General features: G+C 38.2%; 1 protein-coding gene across 5 annotated transcripts in view; it reads right to left on the bottom strand.

The window, feature by feature from the left end:
* LOC136719449 (signal-induced proliferation-associated 1-like protein 2) overlaps positions 1–23,939 on the bottom strand; it is a 135,106-nt gene that overhangs the window by 11,616 nt on the left and 99,551 nt on the right. For 2 of the 5 annotated variants that reach the window (XM_066697376.1, XM_066697375.1), the window contains exons 10-19: positions 22,885–23,142; positions 22,649–22,693; positions 19,125–19,277; positions 17,385–17,494; positions 16,559–16,662; positions 15,367–15,764; positions 12,546–12,770; positions 11,232–11,285; positions 8,584–8,728; positions 2,598–2,817 (exon numbers count right to left, since the gene is read on the bottom strand). In XM_066697376.1, the coding sequence (XP_066553473.1) occupies positions 2,598–2,817; positions 8,584–8,728; positions 11,232–11,285; positions 12,546–12,770; positions 15,367–15,764; positions 16,559–16,662; positions 17,385–17,494; positions 19,125–19,277; positions 22,649–22,693; positions 22,885–23,142 (1,712 nt within the window). The remainder of the gene's footprint in view (positions 1–2,597; positions 2,818–8,583; positions 8,729–11,231; positions 11,286–12,545; positions 12,771–15,366; positions 15,765–16,558; positions 16,663–17,384; positions 17,495–19,124; positions 19,278–22,648; positions 22,694–22,884; positions 23,143–23,939) is intronic. The other 3 variants (XM_066697379.1, XM_066697377.1, XM_066697378.1) reach the window with 2 other exon arrangements.

The raw sequence follows: 23,939 nt of genomic DNA on the forward strand, positions 1-23,939 counted from the left end.
CGTTCACATTCAAATTATGCTACAGGTCACTGCACATCATGAAGGGCTGGATATGCAAGGCCTAGCATGAGCACACTGAAAGTGATTTGAAATACACAGTGCTGATCACAGATGTCACTGAAATTCCTGGGACTAGAAATGTGGGAATGTTTTCATCAATGTAATATCTTGGTTTGATTTATACATTTATGGAGTCATGGAGTTATTCTCCCAACACTGGAAGGATTCAGGTATAAAATGAAACAAAGCAAGGGTGGAGAAGCTGTATAATTTAGGTCACAATATATCCTATCCACTATATTTGGAAAGCAGTTAAAATGAATGATGTAAACACACGTGGTAAAAAAAAGAAAAGAAAAAAGAAAATTAAATAAAAATCAATCCATGGAAAGCAATTATATAATTGTACATTAAACATGCTATCAGTTGCTTAAATGATAAAATGCACCCATGTGTGTAATGAAAAGCGTTGTATCTTTAGCTCCATCCAGCATTCATTACTGCATAAATGTGCAGATTAAATTATTGATGGGTGCCTAAACTACATTTTTAGATTAAACTTTTAATGCACATCGAAACCATCTATATCTGCAATGTTTCTGAAGAGGCTAATTTAAACCTACAGCACGAGAGATCAAATAATTGACTCAATTGTGAATTAATCAGTTGTTTTTAGTTATTGTAAACATAATACTGAAAAATTAAGTGTTGTGGAGCATTTCTCAAACATAGACATGCAGGTTAAAGCTTGGTGTGTGGTTATGTGGAGCTAAGTGTTGTGGTACATAAGAATATATGTATTAAAGATGATTCTTCAAATGATTTAATGTATTGTAAGTTAAAAACACATTAAAATCATTCAAATCTATTCTGGAATAAAAAGTATATTGAATAATAAACAAATCCCAACATTTACTGTCATACTAATAAATCAATCTTTACAAAATCATAAACAAATAGAGATTTTAAAACAAAAACAAGGACAATGGAGGGAGTGCATGCATTACAAAACCAAAAAGACAAACACTTCACAACAGAAACCCAACTCAAGGGATTTAAATACAAACAGCTCAAGATTGGTACAAATATATGTTCTCAATCATATCATTCACACGTGTTGTTTTGTGCCCACAGCCATTGTTAATATTGCAATCCAAACTGACCCTATGATTAATGGGGGTGAAATAAATCAAATCAGGATGAAGAGAAAACCAGAAATGAAATTCCAGGAATTCTACTTGTGGCTTTCATTTAGTTTGCCTCATAAACATTCTTGCCCATCCCAGATACAACCTGATTGTTCTGCAATATAGCGAGATATGCAATGTCGAAAATGGCTATTCCGTTTCCTTGGTATGGTAGTGTTTACCTAGAAATGAGTTGTCTAGGAGAATGTCTTCTTATTTCTATCAAGTGTGCACTTTCTCGTTCTCACTGTCGGAGGAGCCACTTTGAAAAATAAAAAATCTTGGTTGCCCTCAACCCAACCATTCATTTTCATTGTCTTTTTTACTGAATTGAACCAGACATATCCCAGCAAATAGAGACACATTTATGTAGTTATCAGAAAAACAACAAGAAAAGAACAAAAACAAACTCAGAACAGCTGTCACGATACAAAGCAATGCCTGAACACAAGTAAATATATCACAGAGTGTTAACAGCTTTGGGAACAGAAGCTTTTTTCTCATATGGTTCAGTTTCTGAAATATACACTACAGAACCTTCTCAGTCTAAAGAGATCGGATTAATAAAAACATTTCTCCGAGTGTCCCAGACAGGGACTCACATTGTTAGGTTAGCATTTGTAAATCCATATAAGTCTTGGATTAAAGCATTTACTGAATGACCTTTGGATGTTATTTAAAAAAAAAAAGTTTAAACACAGAATACATATATCCCCTTCAAACCTATTGCAAACAAACATGAATCCCAGTCAATGACTAAAGAGTGACTAATGTGAAATGCAGCCAACAGAAAAGTCTGTTAACAGAAGGTACTAAGCATTAAATCGGTACTCTAACATGCATTAATTTAACTTGGTATTGATTTACTTTTGCAGCCTAGAAAAAACACTGTTTTCCTTCACTAGCGATCAAGAGCTACTTCAATCATTTCAATTTAGAAATTTACAAAAACGAATTCTTCGTGCTTGGAATGTACTTGTTGGGGCATGAATGGATGGATGGATGGATACTGTGTATTTGTTCCCAATCACTGTAGTATAATATTTTCAGAGACTCTACAGATCAGTGGTTGGTTCTGGAGATCCCTAATCCAGTGCTGAAGTTCATCTCACTGTAAGTCTTCAATTTCTAAAGATGAGGAACTCGTGTAAGTCTCTTTGTGCAAAAGTAATTTGTTAAATTAAGAGAAATCTGGACTTTGAGGACTGAAAAGTTTTCAGAGGTTTGCTCTTAATGATCTAAAAATCACTGACTGTATTTCAAAACAAAACAAACAAAAAAACCTGCTTAATTGATCATAAGTAATTAGTTCCAAGCTGATTAAAATGTGGAATATATCCAAGGGTGTTTCTGTGCTGACGGATAGAGTGAATGCAACAGTAGGTTTTCAGTGGTCTGTTTACGACTTACTTCTTAGGTTTGATGTCCCAGAGTTGAGAGACATCCGTGGGGGGAGGGTGCTGTGGTAGGGGGGCGTGGTGCTGAAGAGAATATCGTTTGGCACAGCCTGGTCAAGCATGGAACTCCGGGAGCTGGCGTAGGAAGATCCTTTCCTGTTACTGCACACGCTCTCGTCAGACAAGGTGCGGTACAGAGACCTTCGAGGGGATAGACTGCTGGCCCCTGACATCTGAATTCAGAGAAGGAAACAGAGCAAGGGATAGCATGACATGTCAAAAAGCTATTTTCTGTCACAGATGATGTCTAGGTCAGGAATGGAATGTACATTTCAAGTGCAACCCAGCAGATTTTGATGTCTCTCTGAATCACCTGCACACTGAACTGCACAATCTTGTTAGACTGGTCCAGACAATTTAATAATGAGTTGAATGAGGTGGATAAAAGCTCAGGTAAAGTGAAAAGCTGAATACATGGCAGGCCTCCAGGACTGGAGTCATGTAGCTCTGGCTTAGATGATCTGGTATAGTGAGTGATGACTGAAAAGCAGAATGCTTCCTTTTGGGGTGATTAAATCACTTCCTGCGCAAGTCTGCATTATTGCAGCCACTCCCAGAATTAGTCACTGTCAAAACACATCTACATTTGTATAGCATATCACTAACTTTGCATTTATCAAACAATTATCCTTAAAGAATAATTAACATGTTGACTTTTAAACAAATTAAAGGTTCACGACTTAATCTCAGATTGTATGAGTCTCTATTCTAACCCTGGTCCTGGGGAAATGCAGGGTCTTCTGGTTTCTGTATTGATTATTAAAGATCTTTACAGATACCTAGATAAAAGTTGAGAGATTTGGTGTCCTCCAGGATGATAATTTCCAGTTGACCGCTTATTAATTATTGATATTATTCTGCATTATAATTCAGAAGTGGACTAAATCTGATAGGATTTGTTGAAGGATAACAAGAAAAAATAATGTCAGCAATATTTAATAAAGCAAGTATTTCCCTTTGAGGTGCTGTTAGAACAGCAAATAATAGGGAGGGCTATCATTTGCTATCAAGTTTCTTTATACACATATTAAAAGGAAAGAAAGCTTTTGTTTCAAAAGTAAAATCCAGGATGTGAAAACACAAATACCATAATTTCTCCAGCAAAATGGTTATCACAGGCAATTAGTGGACAAATGTACAAGTCAAATAACTGAAAATAATGAATCTCAAGATGATAAACATTTAATGTGAAGACATACAAAGAAATCAGATTTAAAACAAGTTAATTAATAAAGTAATACAAAAACACATACAGCTTATTTCTTCTAATGAAACTTAAGTGCTATATTTCTCAAATGCCCACTCAACAATGAGGTATTATAATGGATTTAGCCAGGGTGTGATAAACCTTCCTCTCACAGGAAGCCTGCTAAGGTGCTTTAGATAAACCCATTTTGTTCAAGGAGAACAATGTTACAAAGGCACTCAATCTTGTACACGCTAATCTGGGTCCAGTTATTACATTAACCTTTTGGACTGGAGAGTTCAATCAAATTTTTCAAAGGACTTTGATACCGTGTGAGAAAATGTGAAGTAGATCAGAAGGTACAAATGCTAAAATCATTATTAAACTGCCAAGGTGATGAATGTAATCCTGTTTTGAGAATTTATGAATCAAATCATTTGGGAATACCAGGAGAGAAAAAAATTAATTAATTACGTTACTTTAAATGATATTATACATATGGTTGATATTGGGGTCTCTGTGGGACGTTTAAATGAACAACCATAACTTTATTAGTATATGGTGTTAACAAATGTTTGTTCTGTTCAATTAAAAACTAAAATTTGTTACAGTAACAATTAATATTACATGCCATGATGTCTATGCTTGTGTGTTATTTGTTTCTATGTCCTGGAGTGGCTCATTAACAGCCAGAGTGCATACTGGGCCCTATAGTGCAGACATCCCTATCATGTAGGTGTTGTTGAATGCCACTTGCATTTAGTCCTCAAATAGCCAGCACAACTGGACAAGCAATTATCCAGAAGATCTGTATTTGTTCTCTCTGAAGCTTGCATTGTAGACTACTAAAGAAGCATGTATGCTGTATAGAGCTCTCCTGCATTGGTACGAGGGTGGTAGTGGTGAGTCAAGTTGATGTGCAAGTGTAAATATCTTGGGGAGGCCTTCATGCTGCTATATACTGATATAGAGCCATACTCCGACTTACATCTCGTCTCGTCTTACATCAGCAACATTGCACTGAGTGACACGTTGGAGGGGCCCCAGAGCTTCACTCTGTATCAAAATCATCTCTCTGCTCTCTAATAACAGTTTTTTTTACGGTAAATTTAACTGTTTACTCCTGAATATTCACAATGACTTTGAAATGGATACTTCTGCTTCAACACGACGTATCTATGACGTAACTTCGGGGGGTGACTGCATATGATATATATATATATATATATATATATATATATATATATAGATATATATAGATAGATATAGATAGATATATATAGATATAGATATATATAGATAGATATATATAGATATATATATATATATATCTATATATATATAGATATATATATACACACGCACACACACACACACACAGATTCAAATCAGTGTCAGATGTGGTAAAAGTCTCTGATAAATAAATCTTCCCTTCTTTACAACTTTACATAGTGTCTTTCACATGAAAACAAACATGTATGTGATGTATGTGAAACTGTTGAATAGTAAATTCCAGTTATGGTATTACAATAAAAATGCATGTAGAATTGTATTCTCGTTCCATGTTATAAAGGTTGATCAGACAAAGAAGCCTACAAAGGTATTGGAATTGATGCTTTTCTTGGTAAAGCCTGTATCCCAAAGGTAACACTTTGTCACTGCCCATTAAAAAAAAAATCCTTTTTGTCCGTGGGCAAATATAGTTTCCCTTTGAAATGGTTGCGTTATTGTCCCAGGAAAAGAAAACCCTATATGCTTGGCTAATTAAAAAAAATATATATACAGTTCTTGATAAAAAGCTATGGTAAGGCACAGTAGTCCAAAAATACTAAATGTTAAATTTTGTTAAATACAGATTTTGGTCAGTACTCAGGACATACATACTGAAAATAGGTATAGCAAAGTAAAATTAAACACTAGTAGACACTGTCGTAAACAAAGACTGAGCCACAGCTGCATCATAAACAGTGTAATTTCTACTCAATGGCAAAATGACAAATCTCTATATTCCACAAAAATCTACAATAAGACTGTTGGATGCCCTATATATAACAAGCATGACAATAGACAAATACTGCTTGGTACATTTGATTTTGCCTTTTCCAATATACCCTACATACTGATATGCCATATAACTATGAAGTAGCTTCAAAGCAACAGTTATTTACTCCGATAAAACATGTTTAAATCATCACACAGAAAACAAAACTGTTTTTACTCTTGATAAGTAGAAAAAACTAACCCACCCACCCACATGGCATCCTTCTTACAGAAAAAGCTAAGAAAGCTGGACCCCATAAAGCATCACTGCCTTCAATAAGACACAATAGCAAAGTAATGTTTTGTCACTACAAGGATTATATATTGTATTCATACTAAAGGATTTTAATTTTACTTAAGGGTGACCGAGACTTTTAAATCTTATTGCACCCAGATTTCATATTGGCCAAGATTGAAGAAACCAAGAAATCAAGATTTAATGCCATTTTATCTCCCATATAGTTGGTTTAACTTAAGATGATACAATAAGCCAGTGGATTGTGAAGGTTCTCCTTTTTCTGTAGAGGGTTAAGAAAGAAAATCTGTTAAAGACAGCAATTTCCTCTTGCGGCTGACGCAAGGGCTTCTTATCTTAGGAAGCTTTCTATAATGACCTGTCAGCTTTAAAATAAAAATCATTTTACATTGTATTTCACTGGGTCTCCGTCCTTGTTTCCCCAGACTGATGTTTTACTCCTGGCAAATAGGACGGATCTTTTCACTTCTTCTAAATTGTCTATTAAAGAGTACATCTTCATTAATTAGTAAGCTATTGCTTTGTCTCCACTGCTTGAAACCCTAAATGAAAGCTTGCTAACCTTTTGACAGCTCCTGCGCCAACCGTACCAGCGGCGGCCTGCCATCAAAGCTGATTTCCCATCAAAGTGCACTGTTGCACTTCATTTTAATTGCAAATGACTAATATCACAGCGTTCTGTATTGATTAAGCCACTGGGATACATTTGAATGACAATAGAATAAATTCATGAGTCACCGGCCTTTTCTGAAAGAAGTAAAATCAGTATTTATGTCCCTTTTTAAAAGATACACTGGATGCATAAAAATGAAGCACGAGGCTAAAAGTGTTATGCATGTCAACAAAATTCAAACTGATAACTAAGAAACCTCCTAACTCCCAACCTAAACAAACCATATATTTTTATAAGCAATAAACTACTATTTGCAACTATATGCAAACACTTTGGGGTACTAATAACTGGACTATATTTATATTCAGATAAAGATTCTATCAACAAAGGTTTACAATATGAAGGTTCTACATACTACATAGTGCTGTGCTATTAACATTGTAAGCTTTAAACTGAATGTGGCGACCATTGTTCTTATAACCATTTAATTGATATTTTCTGACAAACTTGGCCAAGAGCGAATTCAGTCCTGTGGCCTTGTGCCATAGGAGTACCCTAAGCCAGTATCAGTCAGCAAACCACAACCACTCTTATTTGAGGTAATATCAGGCAAAAGGCATCCGTCGACTGATTATTTTTCCACTGCAACATGCCTCTCTTTGTCGTCTCATTCTCAACTCACAATAGGTCAGGGCTTCCTCTCTGGACCTGCACCAAAAGGGTGTAAGAATTGGCTTTGCTTGAAAAGACAAACATTACATAAGACCTATAAATAGCTCCATTGTGTGCATCTTACACCCCTTCCTGACTGATAATGAATTACAAAAAAAAGGGGGAATTTGAAATTGTAATTAACGGAATTACACTTTAAGAACCATGAAACACGTTGAACCTTGTGGCTTTGTTAACTTCCTGACTTTAATCCATGACTTCCAATGTGAGTATACTTAGCTCTGAATAAATTAGATTAGCCAGAAATTTGCCCTGCAAGATGTGAAGAGACTTATAAGGGCAAGCCAACTGGATGGAAATACAAACTGCAAAGGTTGATGCAGCACAGATGTGGCCAATTAGAGCCTTTTCCCTTCTGCAGTGCCAGGGCAATCAAAGGGGCCATCTATGTATCCCCCAGATTGGCTCGGACCAGATCTCTAGGCAATCAAGACTCTGTTGTCATATGATCCAGTGAAGGCAGACAACACTTTATCCCACTGATGTATGGAGGCTTTTCAGATCAGGTTCTAAACTGGGTAGTGACTATACAAAACAAAAACAGATTCATGCAGATATCAACACAGGAGCCAATAATGTTTACCTGGGATTAAATATTGATGTATAGTTAGATATGGGGTTTCGGTGAGGGCAATGGCTAGAATATTTAAATATACTCATATACCGAGCTATACAAGGTTTTGGTAGGAATCATAATTATAAAATAGTATGGAAGATGACTTTATCCAAGGGTAGGATAAACCATTTTCTAAATAAGAATGATTAAGAGAAATTAGAGAACGTCAAAATGGGACAATTATTCAGAAAAGTCTTTTGACCGAAAATTGACTGAAAACACGAAATACGGAAACTACAACGACTTGTCTAAAACACTCTGTGGCTTTTGTTACCTTTTCATATCACAATTCCTCTGAACAACATAGAAACACACATACATACAAACAAGCAAATACGTTTCTTGCCTCCCCCCTCCCGACTCCTATAACATTGCCCATTATGGAAAAGTTTTGTGGTCTACTGGGTTCTTCCCTTATCTTACGCATTTTCAAATACCAGTAGGCTGTGTATGCAAATTGCCTGTGACAGGTGCACAGACTACAGGGATAGCTAACCTTCCTCCTGTTCACTTCCACAGGGGGGCTGTCGGGGAGCATCAGCTTCAGAAAATCCTCCTTGGAAAAGCTTTGCTGATGCTTACTGTCTCTCTCGGCAGAGTGGGGATGGCAAGAAGCATCCGACGGATCCGCATACAGCCGCCTACAGGAGAAGGATAGCGTGTTAATCAGCGCAAGCAGACTTGGGCTCAGAAACACTTTCAGAGCCGTCTCCACTACAATCCAAACAAAGGGTGATTTTCTTCTTCCCCCCTCTTTACCACTTATATGCAACCAAAGAGCATCAAAGTGTGCTTTTTTGTTCGTTTCTGTGCCTGCGGTTTAGGTACAAAATTGGAACCTCAGCAATAAGGTGCACAGACTGTGCAGTTTATTCTCCTGAAGTGGCATGCAAAAATAAATAAATAAAAGACATGCACACATATACATAAATATCTATATCACAGAGTTGGACTGAACCCTAGAACTGTAGATGTCATTCACATGCTACTGGGTACACATAGTGCGACCATGCGTACAGTGAGAGACAGATAGAAAGAAAAAAGAAAGAAAAGAATCCTGCTTCATTTTCTCTGCATTAATAAAACAGAGATCATTAGGAAATGGGATGTCTATTTACTCAAGAGACGTCAGTAGGTATCGTGTGTTCAAAGGCACACGGATGCTTACATATGCCTTCTGGTCCTGCATAACTGCATGTAATGGTAGTTGCTGAACATGCCTTAAACTAATCACAAGGTCAAACTGTAACTAGCAGGAAGTCTGGCTTTGACCCCAGAAGCAGCCCCTGATTGATGACAGCTGCAGTTTTTTGGCATCCCCCTGCAAATGCTCTCCTTTAAACAATGCTGTGCATACTAGGTCAAATGCGAGTGGAAATCCATTGCCCAGCAAGACAGAAGAGAGAAACCTAGCATCCTGTTCACCTTAAGGAAATGGAGGAGTTCTAAAAATAAAAAAAATACATTTTAAAAATCCAATTTCACTCTGAGCTTCCCTGTGTGGGGATACTGCAAGGACACCAACATTACCATCCACGTCTAGCTGGAAAAGATTGCCCAATGAGCTTAAAAGCTGTTCTACCTCTGTCAATATAGATGGAAAAATATGTAGACCTTTAACAGCCAAGACGGGCCAAGATAAAGCATTTAACTACCCGGTTGATTGTCTTCAGTGGATCTGTACACTGAGTTCCTATGGCAGATGTTTCTTTGGGAACATGGTGATGCAAGAACGGCAGGCAGCTAATGCAGAGGGGATGGGGGGGTGTTAACTTATACCAGGGGCTGCAAATAGCAAGTACAAATGCGTTATACTTTGGAGCTTGTGAATAATAATCTATTATTAATGTGTTCTCATTAACTGAGATCGTAGAAATTATACATTATTCACACATGCACTCAAATGTATAAGTCACTGCTAATACACTTGTTTAGAAGTCATATATAAAGTGACTTTTATAACCCATAGCCTAGAGTCAAACCCCCCACCTCCCCCTCAGTCGTTCCAGATTGAAACTTTGACCCACCTACTAATAGAAAACTGCAAACCTGTAATTAATGATGGCTTTTGGTAGATGCTGCTTTCTTCAGCTCTTACATATAACAGCTATGAAGTACACAGTTGCTAGCGGGTGGGTTAAAGTTTTGTTTCAATGCGGTCCTGGGAAGCAACTAGGCAACGTTTTGCGCTCTGCTATTGTGTTCCAAATCAGCCTTTCCCAGCCAACCGTTTGCCGAGATACTGAGAAAAGCTGACAAATTTGTAACAAACCTGTCAAATGGAATTCAGCTGGGACTAGTAAGCATATTCTGCTTGCAATTTGGGTCAGAATAAAAAAAAAAAGTCTCACCTGAGATGCTACATGCAGCTACTGAATGTACACCACACTAAAATGCTCGCACTATAGTTAAACATTTCAGACTATTCACTAACAGCCAGAAAAAGGCCAATGCCTGGAATGAAAAACCTAAAACGTAAATGAAAATACCCTCACTGTAGTTGTATATACAGGCCTCATTTGAAATGGTGATTCGTTTAGTTCAGACAGAGGGTATGCAAACTTTAGACTTCTACTCTATAACATTTCTAAGTTTTAATGTTATGCACACCCTGCATAACTCAGATCAAATCAATAGGAATCTTCAAAGTTTTATCTAGGGTGATTTCAATTAAATGAATCACCAAACATATTGTTTTTGTAATAAAGGCTGTGAATACTTTCGATATACATTATCAAAACATGAACTGGAAAAATGAAAGACCGTATGTTAGTATTTCATTATAGATTGGTAAGTTGAAAGTTGGGTAAATGAGGGGGTGGGGGGGAGTTGAAAATGGAAGGCTGGTCTTGTTCATTTCTGTTACTTTGCTTAAAGAATGATGCCTGCTATTGCATAATGCCAAATTCTGATTCTAGAATCACTTGGAAAAAATGTATTTGGGGTGTTGTTGGGGGGATGATATGATTGAGTATGAAAGATGACAGGATGACATATGGTGCTGAAGAGATATCTGGGAGTGTCACAACTGTGGAGGCAGTGATGCACGCCAGATTGCTATTATCGCCAAGAAGGGGCAGGTACAATGCAGTGTGCACTAACACTCAAGGGAGGGAGTGTAGTATCAGTGGTAAAGCCTTGTACCTGGGATGATCCAACAGTGCCTTTAGGAGCAAAGCTAATAACCGATCTGATCCACTGAAATAAGAGCACAAACAGTAAAAGCTAGTTATTGGTTTCTCAGTTAGATTACCTTTGTCTTCCTGTGATGACTTGTGGTGGTTCAGTTGACTTTACATGTTAAATATAAAATGATATACAGTACATACACAGCTTTTCTAATTGAAATTATATACAGCACTATCAACAAATGTATATATCTATACATTTTAAAACAGATACTAGCAATATTGAGGAAAACAAAAAAAAACTTTCACACTAGAATTGTGTAACATTAATTCAATGTAACATAAGATTAAATGTACTTTTTTTTCCCGCAAATAATATGTCTCCTTTCTGGTAAATGGTACATTTTAAAGTATGCTTTTTTGCATATACCTTTTGTGCACATAAACCTACTGGCCATTTTAGACTGCATGATCTGTCTGAGTCTTGCTGCCTACTGGGATGCGGCTTCAACGTCAGATCGATAATGGAAACTGACATGTGCCAAGTGTATTATGTCAAGGTTTTTATGGAGCTTATTTATAATGTAACTGTCTGTTGAAGGCATGATCAAGTAAGCTGAAATATACCATTGGCTGAAAAAAATGTTTAAGACAATACACATTTTCTGCCGTACAGGTGGTGGTTCGCTAGGTTCATAACAGTCTCTGTGGTGGATGTGATCTCCGTGCACGTCGGTCTTACAGCACGCAGGTCTGCTAACGGTGTTGACATAACCTAGTCCTTTAAGGCCAGCAGTTTATTCCAAACCAGCAGCCTTGTGTCAATGTGTTTGATTTCAAGAGAAGCACCTACCCACTACATGTAGAAATGCAGCATTAAAAAAAAAAAAAAAAAAGAAGAAATAAAGAAATAAATAATAATAATAATAATAATAATAATAATAATAATAATAATAATTGCACAGACAAGCATTATTCCCTTTTGACCTAATGCTTTAGATGCTTTTTGGAAATTCAACAAACACTAAACGTTAATTAAAGTGCCACACATTAAGGTTTCATCTTTTTCAGGCCATGTGAAATTTATAGGCAAATTCCACAGAACTAACGACCAGGTTTCCATTCAGAAACCTCGAGCAGTCAATCAAGATATTGCAATGAAGTAGATTTCAACAGGAATTTTGAAGAAATCAACTACTATATGCACAAATTATGGAGGACAATTAAAATATTATATACAAAATATCAAGATCTATATACATTTTACCTGCAGACATTTAGGCTATATTATTACTATTATTATTGTTGTTGTTATTATTATAATTATTACCTCTCACACTCCGTCATCTCAGGCTCCTCAGGGGGTGGGCTGTCCTCAGCTTTCTTCCAGCCAATCAGATACTTGTTGACGGCCCCTTGGTGGATGTAAGCCCTCGAGTCTGGTCCCAGCCCAGGTGGGACAGCGTTCTGGGAGACAATGAAGACCTTGGAGGTGTCCAGGGAGGCACTGACTTTTGAACTGCGAGTCGAGGGGCTCCCTGAGTGATGCGAGCCGCTGATGGGCCAAGAGGAAAGATGAAAAGGAACAGATGGAAGAGTGAATTACTGCCTTGTAGCCTGGTGTTGACAACAGCCTCTTCCAGATGTGTTGGTGGTTACTGTTGTAACTTCTTAACCCAGTCCCAGAGAGCCAAAGGGAGCCAAAAGGTCTCCACTCACCTAATTCAACTCGTCATTCGCATTTTCCAGTTCTTTACGGGCTGATGACACAGTAGAGACCTATACAATTTAGTGTATTGTGACCCACCAGAACCACAGTTAAAGTTTAACACACTTTTAGAGAGGAACAAATGTTCCACAAACTAATGTTACAAAATCAACTTGTTTAATTAGAACTTTTAAGGAATTCTTTTTTAGCTCATAATTGCACAATTGAATACTTAATAGACAATGCAATTAAGTCATTAAGAGCTCAGCTGGAATGAAAACCAGCAGGGCAGGGGGTACTCTTGGACTGGTTGGGGAATCCCTGTGCTAAATACTTTAAATACATTCAATATCAACAAATGAGACTGCCAAAGATTTTATAATGTAATCAGGAAGATTTGCAGTGTTTGAATTTGTTAAGCGTTATCTCACCACGTTAAGTACACATTTCATTAAAGAGTTCTACAGAACAACTTGCTGAAATGCCATGTATATTTCATGTTTCATTCATTTACTAATCACATTTACAAATGTCCCCATTATGCTTTTACTGAAAGAATAACTGCCAGAAACACACTGGCTAACACTATTAACCCAGATTAGGAAAACACAGATTTACTAACACTCCAGCACATTGTCACATAAACCCAATGATCCACTACAGGAAACACCAATGTAAAGTCACTTAAAAGGGTCTGTATGCGCCATGGCATAGAGTCTGCCAGTATGTGGAATTCTGCAGGAGGGATGCAGCACTAATCTTTCACGAGAAAATAAACCGACTCATGCCTGGTTGAAGGAGGTGGAAAACAGTGTCTCAGGCCTCATTTCAGAATATCCCATAAATACTTGATTGGGTTCAGATCTGGTGACAAAGAAGGCTGCGATATATGCTTATCAAAACACTGGTAGCCCATCTATGCTCTGTAGATGTGGGCATTGTCATTCTGGAAGACACCCCTTCCAGATGGAAAGAAATGCTGTAACATGGGGTGAAGATGATCACTCAGTACCATTAAGTAATGATTAGCATTGACTTTACCTTCTGAGGGAATGAGTGCACTTAAACCATGCCAGGCAAATGCACCCCACAACATTACGAAACCACCAGAACCCTTCAACGTGATGTCTTTCCCTTCCATGTCAGTTCCATGCCGACATCACCTTAGACACCTAACTGCACGTGCAGTTGAAGCTCCTGCCAAATACGCTCCAACAGCCACAACCTCTTTTAAAGTCACTGAGGTCTCCTCTTGCAGCTATGCTAGCCAAACTTATAGGAATCCAGACCTGTTCAGCATTCTTATACATGACACTAAGCAAGCTGGGATGTTATTTGCTTAATTAACACATGAGCTTCACCTGTGTTGAAGCCCTTAATTTCAATATACTTGGCATCCCTCATTTACCCAGATGATTCTTTTTTTTTTCTCCACTACCTGTAGTTACATTTTAATTCCACATTTTAGATGAGCCATGTCTATGTGGATGATAAAGAAGAGCAAGGTGCATTTCCAAGACAATCGTGAGTATGTGTCTTAAAGCTAAAGGCAGCTGTTTTTAAGGGCACACATGTCATTTTCAATTTGTCAAGGATATGGACGTGCATTATGAAAGAGCATGGAGGGCCAAAGATAAAATCAATACCAGTCTGATATTATCACCCTCACCTGGGCCAGGGAAGATGATCTCCACATTAGGTAACGCACTTTGATCTTTTTATTCTTGCAGGGCACAGAGAGAGGTCTAAGTTAGCTCAACCGGCATTCGGAAATAATTACTGTGGAACCATAGACACACCTTTTAGTCCAACAATTAATTGCTTTAAACTCCTCAAGAACCATTACAGTTTAACATGAGTATATTTTTCATCCGTCAGGCTAATACGCCTGAATGGAGTTAAGGTGTATTAAGTTTGAAATCAGAAGTTTCAAAGCAAAAGGTTAGGAGGAGAGCAGTAAGCAACTGTCTGGAAGAGAGATGAGACGGTTAAAGCCACAGTAATAGAGAGCAGCAGGGATGCAGAAAGCTCCATAAGAGAACCTGGAGAGGACTGTTTATCAGCAGCGCTGTCAGGGTGAAATGCGAGTATAGATCGCAACTCTGACAGTCCAAATCAATAGTACAGGCAGAGACAGTAACTTTGGAAAGGGGATTATTTTGTTTTATTTTGAGTCTGGCTGTGATGGGCCAATGCGGGTCTTCAGATTTTTCATTCTGAACTCCTAGCTGCCTAATTCAACCCATTATTAGGCTTAACTGGACCAGTTTAACATTTTCCAGTTGAGTTTAGGTGCTGATAATTAAGAAAGACCAAGAAATGATGTACCCCCTTAACCTACATGATTTACCAAAAATGACACATTGAAAACGATGATCAACCATACTATCCTGAACACATATACAACAAATATAAACCGATATGCACACAATGACCCCCATACCTGGAGTGGGAGGAGATTTCACTGAGGTCTCCAGTGCTCCCATCTGTGATGTGACAGGCTGCTATGGCTGAGGCAAAGCCCTGGGGGGGGTAGAGCTTGGGTTGCTCATTCTCGTGCCCCCCATCCTCTGGGTGTTCTGCCCACTGCATCACCGGCTCCCCCCGGCCATGCAGAGCCCCCCGGCTCCCTGCCAGCTGCATGGCGGCCAGGCTAGGAGGGGGCATGCAGGGGGCGGTGTCGATGCCGCTGTCCGTGGACGCCCCTTTGATGTACGTCAGGCCCAACATTTCGGGGTCCATCAGGTCTCCAGAGCCAAAGTGCTTGTCATCACTGTTGCTGGAAGCGTTGCTGGAGAGGGTGTTGCTGCTGGAGTGACTGGAACAGTTTTTGTCCCCAATCTAATGGGGAGTAAAGGTCAATGGGCCAGCTGCTTAGAACGCCTTCAGTGTCAATCAATCAATCAATCAATCAATCAATACGTCCTTTTTATTTGGTATTTGAGAGAAAAAAAAACTTTGTAAAACACATTTGGCTAAACATTTTTTGACAACAAATCCAAAGCTCCCTCCTTACATTCCTCCTTAAAACCCATCCATAAGACATAAATAAAATATGAGCTAAAATAAATAAGAATATGTTACATAATGTAAGTAGGAAGCACGATAGAGCAAATTCAAGCACCTCTGTGCCATTGCAGAAATTATCCCATTATAATCATTACTCCCTCAAGGTGAACTTCTCTGTGTAGCAAAATTCAATAACATGCTCCTTCAATATCTTTTTTTTATTATTATTATTTTGCTGTAAAAGACTCCTCCAAGACTCAAGAATTGTTAAGACTTTTAAAAACATAAAACAAGAAACAAAAAATAAGAAAAACAAGAGAAAAAAAAAACCCTGCATATACAAGTAACTACATATTACTTCCTGATATACAAATTACATCTTGCAAGTTAGCTCACTGCTCGTGGTAAAAAGCACCACCAACAAGGACGCGATGACCTTTTCTCAACCAATACATCAGAGCAAATGATAGCACAACCTGACAAGTGAATTCACAATCTTTTGGGGCTGTCTGAGCTAGAGAAACACTTCCTCCGACACACTTGAGACCTGAAAATAAACACGCCTGGCCCCTGGTCTGACACTGAGTCCTGGCGTTGTTATCAGCAGCAGGGAAATGAACACTCACCCGGGACAGTTTGTTGGGAGAATCCTTTCCGCTGTTCTCTTTCTGAAGGCCTCTATCTTTCAGGGAGTTTAGGATCTTGGTGGATGGGATGTGCCACTTGGCTTCTGTCAATAAAACAGATCCAGCACAGACAAAGGTTTTGATAAACTGTCGATCCTTATAAGCTTTGCTGGTCTGTGTGTGGGAAGAGTAGGTCTTTAAATTAGACAGAGGTAGTCAGAACTTTTCACACCCTTTAATTTAAACACATGCATATGTGGGGATTCTCTTAATTTAATAAATATTGTTCAGTCAATTATACTTATTTCTCAACAGTGCTTTCTCAGGGTACAAATATTTAAGGACTCCTACTGATTTAACAGAGTTAGGATGGAGGCATGCCACTGAATTGATGTCTATCCCACTTAAAACAATCACAGAATAAATTTGCTTCAGATGAAGGAAATCAGAGAAAGCATGCTGTGATAAAGCTCTAACCTCTCCTTCATCAGGAAAACAAACTTGGAATGTTTGATTTTCTTATTTTCTAGCTTTGCTGAATCATTTGTGAGATACTGCAGTTTTTAGATTGATTTTTGTAATTCTCTAAGTTACATTTTGCCTTAATCTTCCTCTTACATGTTCATTAAGTTGAAGGGTGTTGCTCAAAACAAATGATGGTCTATATCTCATTCCCAAGGTAAGGGAAAATGCATCTGTGTTTGATAAACAAGTTAACTGACTGACGCTTATGTAAAGCCCCAAACCCTCAGATTTCAAACAAATGCCTGAATTTAACACCTGCCCGCAGGGTATTCGAGTGTATTGCAGTGATGGGCAGGCTTACCTGCAGACCTGGTCCTCTCTAGAGTGGGCTCCCGCTCTCTCAGCCCATTGCCTTCTGCGAGGCCACCAGAAGCATCTGAAGACCTCTCGTGAAGGACAGGCGACTGGCAGCTAAGTGCACCAATAACACAAGGTCAGAACTGGCTGCTCTCTGGCCTCCAAGCTTCTCCTATACTCTGTAACTTCCACTCAGACAGTGAGTCTCTTATTAGAGTGTGACTCAAAATATAGTTCTTGAGGTTGACAAAGTGGAATAGTTATCACTCATACTATAGACTTAAGAAAGGTTTTGAAGACATGAAACTCAGGTTATCTTGATCTTTTGAACCGCAACTGCTCATAACATTTGACCACGTGTCATTGTTGAGCTTGAAGAAGTCCCCTCGGTTGACCATGAGTACCTTCAAGTCATTCAGCACAGTATGCATGCAAAGCAGCACAAAATGGGGAAATAGATTTTATTAATGGCACCAATGATTGAATACCACAGCATACATCTCACTATCGTGTGTTCCAATAGATTTTATACTACTAAATCTTATATATATATATAAAAAAAAAAGATGTTTTAATCTTGAATATCAGCAACTAGAGCTTCTCGGTTGTGTAAATTACTTCATTCATGTAATATTACTGCAGCATCTAATTTCGTTGAAGCTTATCTTGTCCATTTACAACAGACAAGAGATAATGGATCTTGATCATTTCTGAAACTAAGGATCTCTTTAAAGTGTATGATTTAATGTAATGTAGTTCAATGTGAACTATTAGGATTCAGCTTTTCTGTGGGTTAGGACTAATGTAGTCTTATCATGATGTTAACTATCCTGAATAGCTTAAAGTGTGCTATTCATGTGGTTGAATTAAGATGTTTCATTTTTATTCCAGAATAGAAATGCTTGTATGATTTCACCAACAATCTTTGCCACATGAAGCTGTGATGAATGACCAGCTCCAGACACACTGACTGACTTACATGAAAATACCCTGAGTGATAGATTTGTCTGGGAAATATTTTACCACAGAAAACTTTTGCTTTTGAGAGATAATGAAATATAGATACCACATCCCAAAGAGGAAAACAGAGCTATAAGCAAACCCCATAACCCTGTCTTGAGAGATAAATGGAATCACATGCCCAGCAGTTGCATGATACTCCAGTATGCTGGCAGTTTAAGCCTCCAGCCTAATCCACTTAAAGATAACTCGCCCAGACACTGCTATCCTTATCTGTAGAGTACAGAACAGAGACAAGCAACCTGCTGCAGTGTACTTCAGTACCTGGTATTGTAGCCAAGTGGGGGGATGACCTAAATTTACCTCATGATAAAAATATTTGCTGGCCTTGGTAATTTTCATAAACACCCCCCACCACCATCAAAAAAGAAAAAAAAGTTTAGCTTGAAAAATTAATAAAAAACAGTGATGCAACTGTACAATTTCACTAGAGAACCAAAATGAGAAATGTACCAATGCCAGGACTCCTGCAAAGCCAAGACCCAGGTGCAATTGTACCAAGTGCCATGGACGGAGAAAGAGTTGTTTTCAGGCCAAGTCTGTTCTCAATGTCTACCATGACTACAGCGTGAAGTTTGAGACCTGCCAGGGATATTATAATGCATCTCATGGGCAAGATGCTGATGGGGCTATCGTATAACTAGTTGGTCACTCTTCACAGAGGGCAGAAAATAACAAGCTCAGACTTGGGGGGGAAGGATTAAAATATATAGTCACAGCCTACCCCTCATATCCTGCCTGCTGTGTCCAGTTGCTACTCCCACAAGGCCCAGGGTCACTGGATGATGATTGGTTGCTTGGAGAACTTCTGTAGTGCTGGCTGGCATCGCTTTTATTGCACTGAGGTAACTGTGGGTTTTCAACATCTTGCGCTGGCCTGTAACCAAGAGACACAATCCATTATTGAGTGAAACCACAACTTCGTTTTAGAATACAGTGAAAGCTCCAGTGTCTTTTTTTTGTTTTGTTTGAATAGCCTGAACACTCAGCGGTTATTTTTGTCCCACATCAAACTAGATATGATTGAAAGAGTAAGAGTAAGGTGCACACTCCCCCAGTCAGGGCAAAGACAGCTGTGCAACTTTGTTAATGAGACAAAAATGTTCTTCATAAAAGAAACCATTTCCTGGAAAAACTAAATATATAAATTAAAGAAAAAAGAGAGAATTAAGGTGAGAACATTCAAACAAAGAAAAGTATATATATATATATATAATAAATCAAAACCTCAATGATATTTACTAATATGTATTATACATACACACACACACACACAATCAGTTCCTCTGATATAAAAGATTTCATTTATGGGGGCATTCTGCACTAGCAAACTGACTTCTAATCATCAGATCTCATCATGTCACTGCAACAGAAATAAATAAATAGAGTGGACTGAAGGTCTTAGACTGTCACTCTTAATCTGCATTTTAAAATTGTCATTTCCGCTCAATCTTAATGGATGACGACCCCACTGTTGACCTTTGCAGAATTTTAGCAGAGGAAGGTAGACATTTTAGAGTGGATGATTGCAATACAGAAATATGGCATTTGCTTTAGAAGACAAAAAATCACCCCCTTTTCTTTTCCCCTTTTCTCTAAGCAGATGGCCAAATCCTATGTATAGTAAGGAGTCCAACTGCATCTCCCAGTATCACCGAACAGAGACGTTCCAAGTCCCAGTGCGAAACGTGACACTCAGCACTGCAGGCTCTCGATTTGGGAACGTCGAGACTTTTAAAAGCACTGATGTGGTCTAAAATATATAGACAGCCTTCAAGGTCATCGACTGGGAACAGAAGGGCAGAATGACAAGATGTTTTTAGGAGGGCAACACACCTACAAATACATGCTGCCAACACTCCCGGCACAGAGACTGGGTGTCAAAAGCAGAAAAGTTGTCCATGATTACATATTAGGATCACTATATAAACATTGGATTTGAATTAACCCTTTGAAGAAAAATCAAAACAACTTGGCCCCAGTGAAGAGATAATATTCTCCCTCGCTTTTCTTTTCTCAACGAAATGCTTTAACCCTAGCTTAAACACACACAGAGGTTTCCTTAACTAATACTGCAGCAGCAGGAGTATGTTTCTTAACTGGGTCAGTACTAATAGTTCCTTCAAACTGGAGTTTTTCTTCTTTTTTGTTTCAATTTGTTTTGAATATCCCCTTCTACTTATTAATATCCTTCTGTATTATTATTTTATTTTTGTACATTTAATGGGAAAGCAGTTATTTTCACACCTCATTGAAACATATAATGTAGCATAAATGAGGCCTTAGATTTTGAGCGTTTATGAAAATTTGGCTGCAATGCAATAACCTACATTCAGACACCCTGGCAAAAGAAAAGGGTGTTTAGCTGAAACAAGTCTGGTGTTACATTCTGAAGTGCAGAATTGTATGCTTGTGCTCCAGGCTGGGCTCCAAGGAAAACCCACCAAGCAGTTGTATTTACTTATTTATCTTCACCACCAGCCTTTATGGTTATGTTTTCCATACTAATTGTCAACTCATAACACAAACACAATCAGGGAAGCAGGCAGCTGCCATATGGTTTATAATTAATTTAGAGTGCGAACGATAGTGACCCTATTTATTTGTTGTGGATCACAGCCCAGGATACGGCACTCGCTGTACCACACATGCGCAATACAAAGCGCAGTTGTAATGCAACAATTATAAAATAATTTTGGTCAGGCCATTCCAGTTAAGACATTTTCAACAACCACAATGACACAAAACAATCTAATTAACTAATTAATCAATCAAACAATTTATATACTGTTGGCATCAACCCCCCAAATAATTTACATTATCTGAACATAGACGAGTTCAGGCTCGTCTCACACGCTCCTATGCCATCTCTCTGGATCATGCTGCTCTTTGATGGGTAACATCAAATTGGATGGGCAACAGACAATAGACCACTTGGGGGGGGGTGTTGATGGGTAGATGACGGGGGAGAATTGGGTTGGTCGTGTACATGTGACTACTGTCACTACTCAGACACCCGCACGTTCAGCACGGTCAGGGTGATAGCTGTTCAAATTGGCATCAAATCCTCCAACTGATGTGACTGCTGAGACAATCTGGGCTTACATAGCAAACCAGTGGCACCATGCACGTTTAAAAAAACACGTGCCTGGTACGCCTCCTGAAGCATTGTGCACATCATAGGGATGGATTCAGTAACTGGCAATTTCAAATTAGGATGAACAAGTGTTGGGGGGAATTCATGCAGATTCTATAAAAAATATATATTTCAATTAAAAAATTATAAAAAAACAAGGAGAGGACAAACTGTTGACGATCTGCAATGTACTCTTCTAAATTATATTATTATTCTACATACAAATGGGCTTATTTTAAATATATCAGTCTTAAAATCACTGCTAAAAAAGCACAGCTAAACCAAATAACTACATGTATAAATATAAATGCCATCTCCACCACCTACAAATGTGAAATCTGACAAGTTGAAATACATCATGTTGCTGGCTCAAGCTACAGAAAGGTCACTTTCACTCTCTGTACCATCGTTTTTCACAGAAAAGTGACACATACTTCAACACTGCTTGTTTTTGGAGACTTCACAATGGATACAGCACGGCGAGACACTGCAGGGATTTATTGAACAAACTGACACTGAAAAGTTAAATAATTTATCTTCTTTAGTGGAGAAAGGCATTGCATGGAAGCACTACCTTTATTCACATATATATATATATATATATATATATATATATATGTATTTATTTTGGGCAGTTTTTATATTAAAAAATGTAATATTTATACATACATATATATTCATATATATAGTTATAGATTAAAGTATTCACATCCTTCATTTAAAAATGTTATTCAGTTATTGATGTAGGTGAGTAATTATTGTTCATTACTCTATATTTATCAGTAATATATTTTTAGAGTTTATTTCATAAGTATTTACGTAAGAGAAAACTATGGATTCTTGTTAATTGAGTCAAGGCACTAAGAGCAAACCTTATTTTGTATGCACTCTTGTACAGTTTAATGAAGAATATTTACTCAACGGTGTGAATACTTTCAACTACAGCTGTAAATAGACCCACATATGTACACACAAACATGCACACACACATGTATATATATAAAAGGCAAAAAGATACTTTATGGAAATCCATGAAATAATAAATAAATAAAGCTGATGAACTGATCTTTATGTTGCAAGCATTTGGCAAATCAAATATCGTTGTCTCTTACTGTTTATTTATCCAATCATGAATTTCCTGCAGTCCTAAACACAATCTGTGACAAGGGGGAATAAAAAGATTTGTGTTAATGATCTATACCACCTGTGTTAGTTTGTAAACCATGGAACAAAACAACAAGGTTTTCAATGTTCTCAAAGCAATTGAACATTAACATACACTACCAAAAACACTGGCTGGGAGGGGACATTTTTATGAGCTAAATCGCAAAGAGGAGGAGATTAGTACCTGGAACCATCGGGCAGCTTCCTGTCGAAGGAGGTGCTGCGAGGAATGGCAGCCTGGGCCTGCTGGAGGAGAGCCTGGCAGGGCAGCCTGTCCGACGGGCACTGAGTGGGGGAGGCACGCGACAGGGGCTGCCCAGCCGGCGTAGGCACACGATGCCAGGTCGTGTTCCTTCTGAAAGGGGTTTTGTACTCACAAGGAGTGCCCTCGCTGTCTAGCTTGTACTCGACCATTGGGATCCGATAGAGCTCAGAGCAGCCTCTGCCAAAAACCAAACACAAACAAGGAAAAAAGTGAGTAGTGACAACATAGTGCTGTGGATCTTAGTTTGTATGCGTGTGTGAGACAGAGTGCTTCATTTACAATTAAGTCAGTGTGGCAAATCAGCATTAAAAAGCCAAAGGGCACTCAGATGTACATAAAAATACCATTATTATTTGAGACGGTAATCTTTCTATCTATCAGCAGATGTGTGTTCTACAAAAACATTGCATGCATCAGCCTCCCACCCCTATACACACACCTCCCTTTTCTTGCCCTTTGGTTATTGCTGACCTGGCAGTGCTCATAGAGACAGAATAGCAGAAGGATGGGTGAAAAAAAAAAAAGAGTGAACATTCCCTGAATATATTCTATTTTATAGCCAAAAAAAACCTTAATAGCCTTTAAAAGGCAAACAAGTAGAAAAAGTATGTATAAAAAGTTCTGATGGCAATATAGAGATCGGAAACAGTCAGACTTAAATGACCACTTAAGCAGTCTTCAATCAGATTAAAGAGGAAAATAATAATATACATCTATTACTTATAGAACTTTAGAACTGCAATGCTTTCTGGATTTTGTTCCAAGGTCCCAGCTACTGAAATAATTGGTCTGGCTAGCTGATTAGCTGGATGAAATTAATACTTTCCTTTAGGCTACAAATACTTTCATAGGAAGTGCCACCTACAATCAAAAGAGATCTTTAAACCATCAACTGTGAAAGTGTCCGAGAGACAGGGACAGATGTCTTCCACGCTACATTGATCAAAGGGGATGTTCTTCTGGGTGTTCTGCTG

This window comes from Amia ocellicauda, chromosome 23, assembly GCF_036373705.1.
Source record: "Amia ocellicauda isolate fAmiCal2 chromosome 23, fAmiCal2.hap1, whole genome shotgun sequence".
Lineage (NCBI taxonomy): Eukaryota > Metazoa > Chordata > Actinopteri > Amiiformes > Amiidae > Amia > Amia ocellicauda.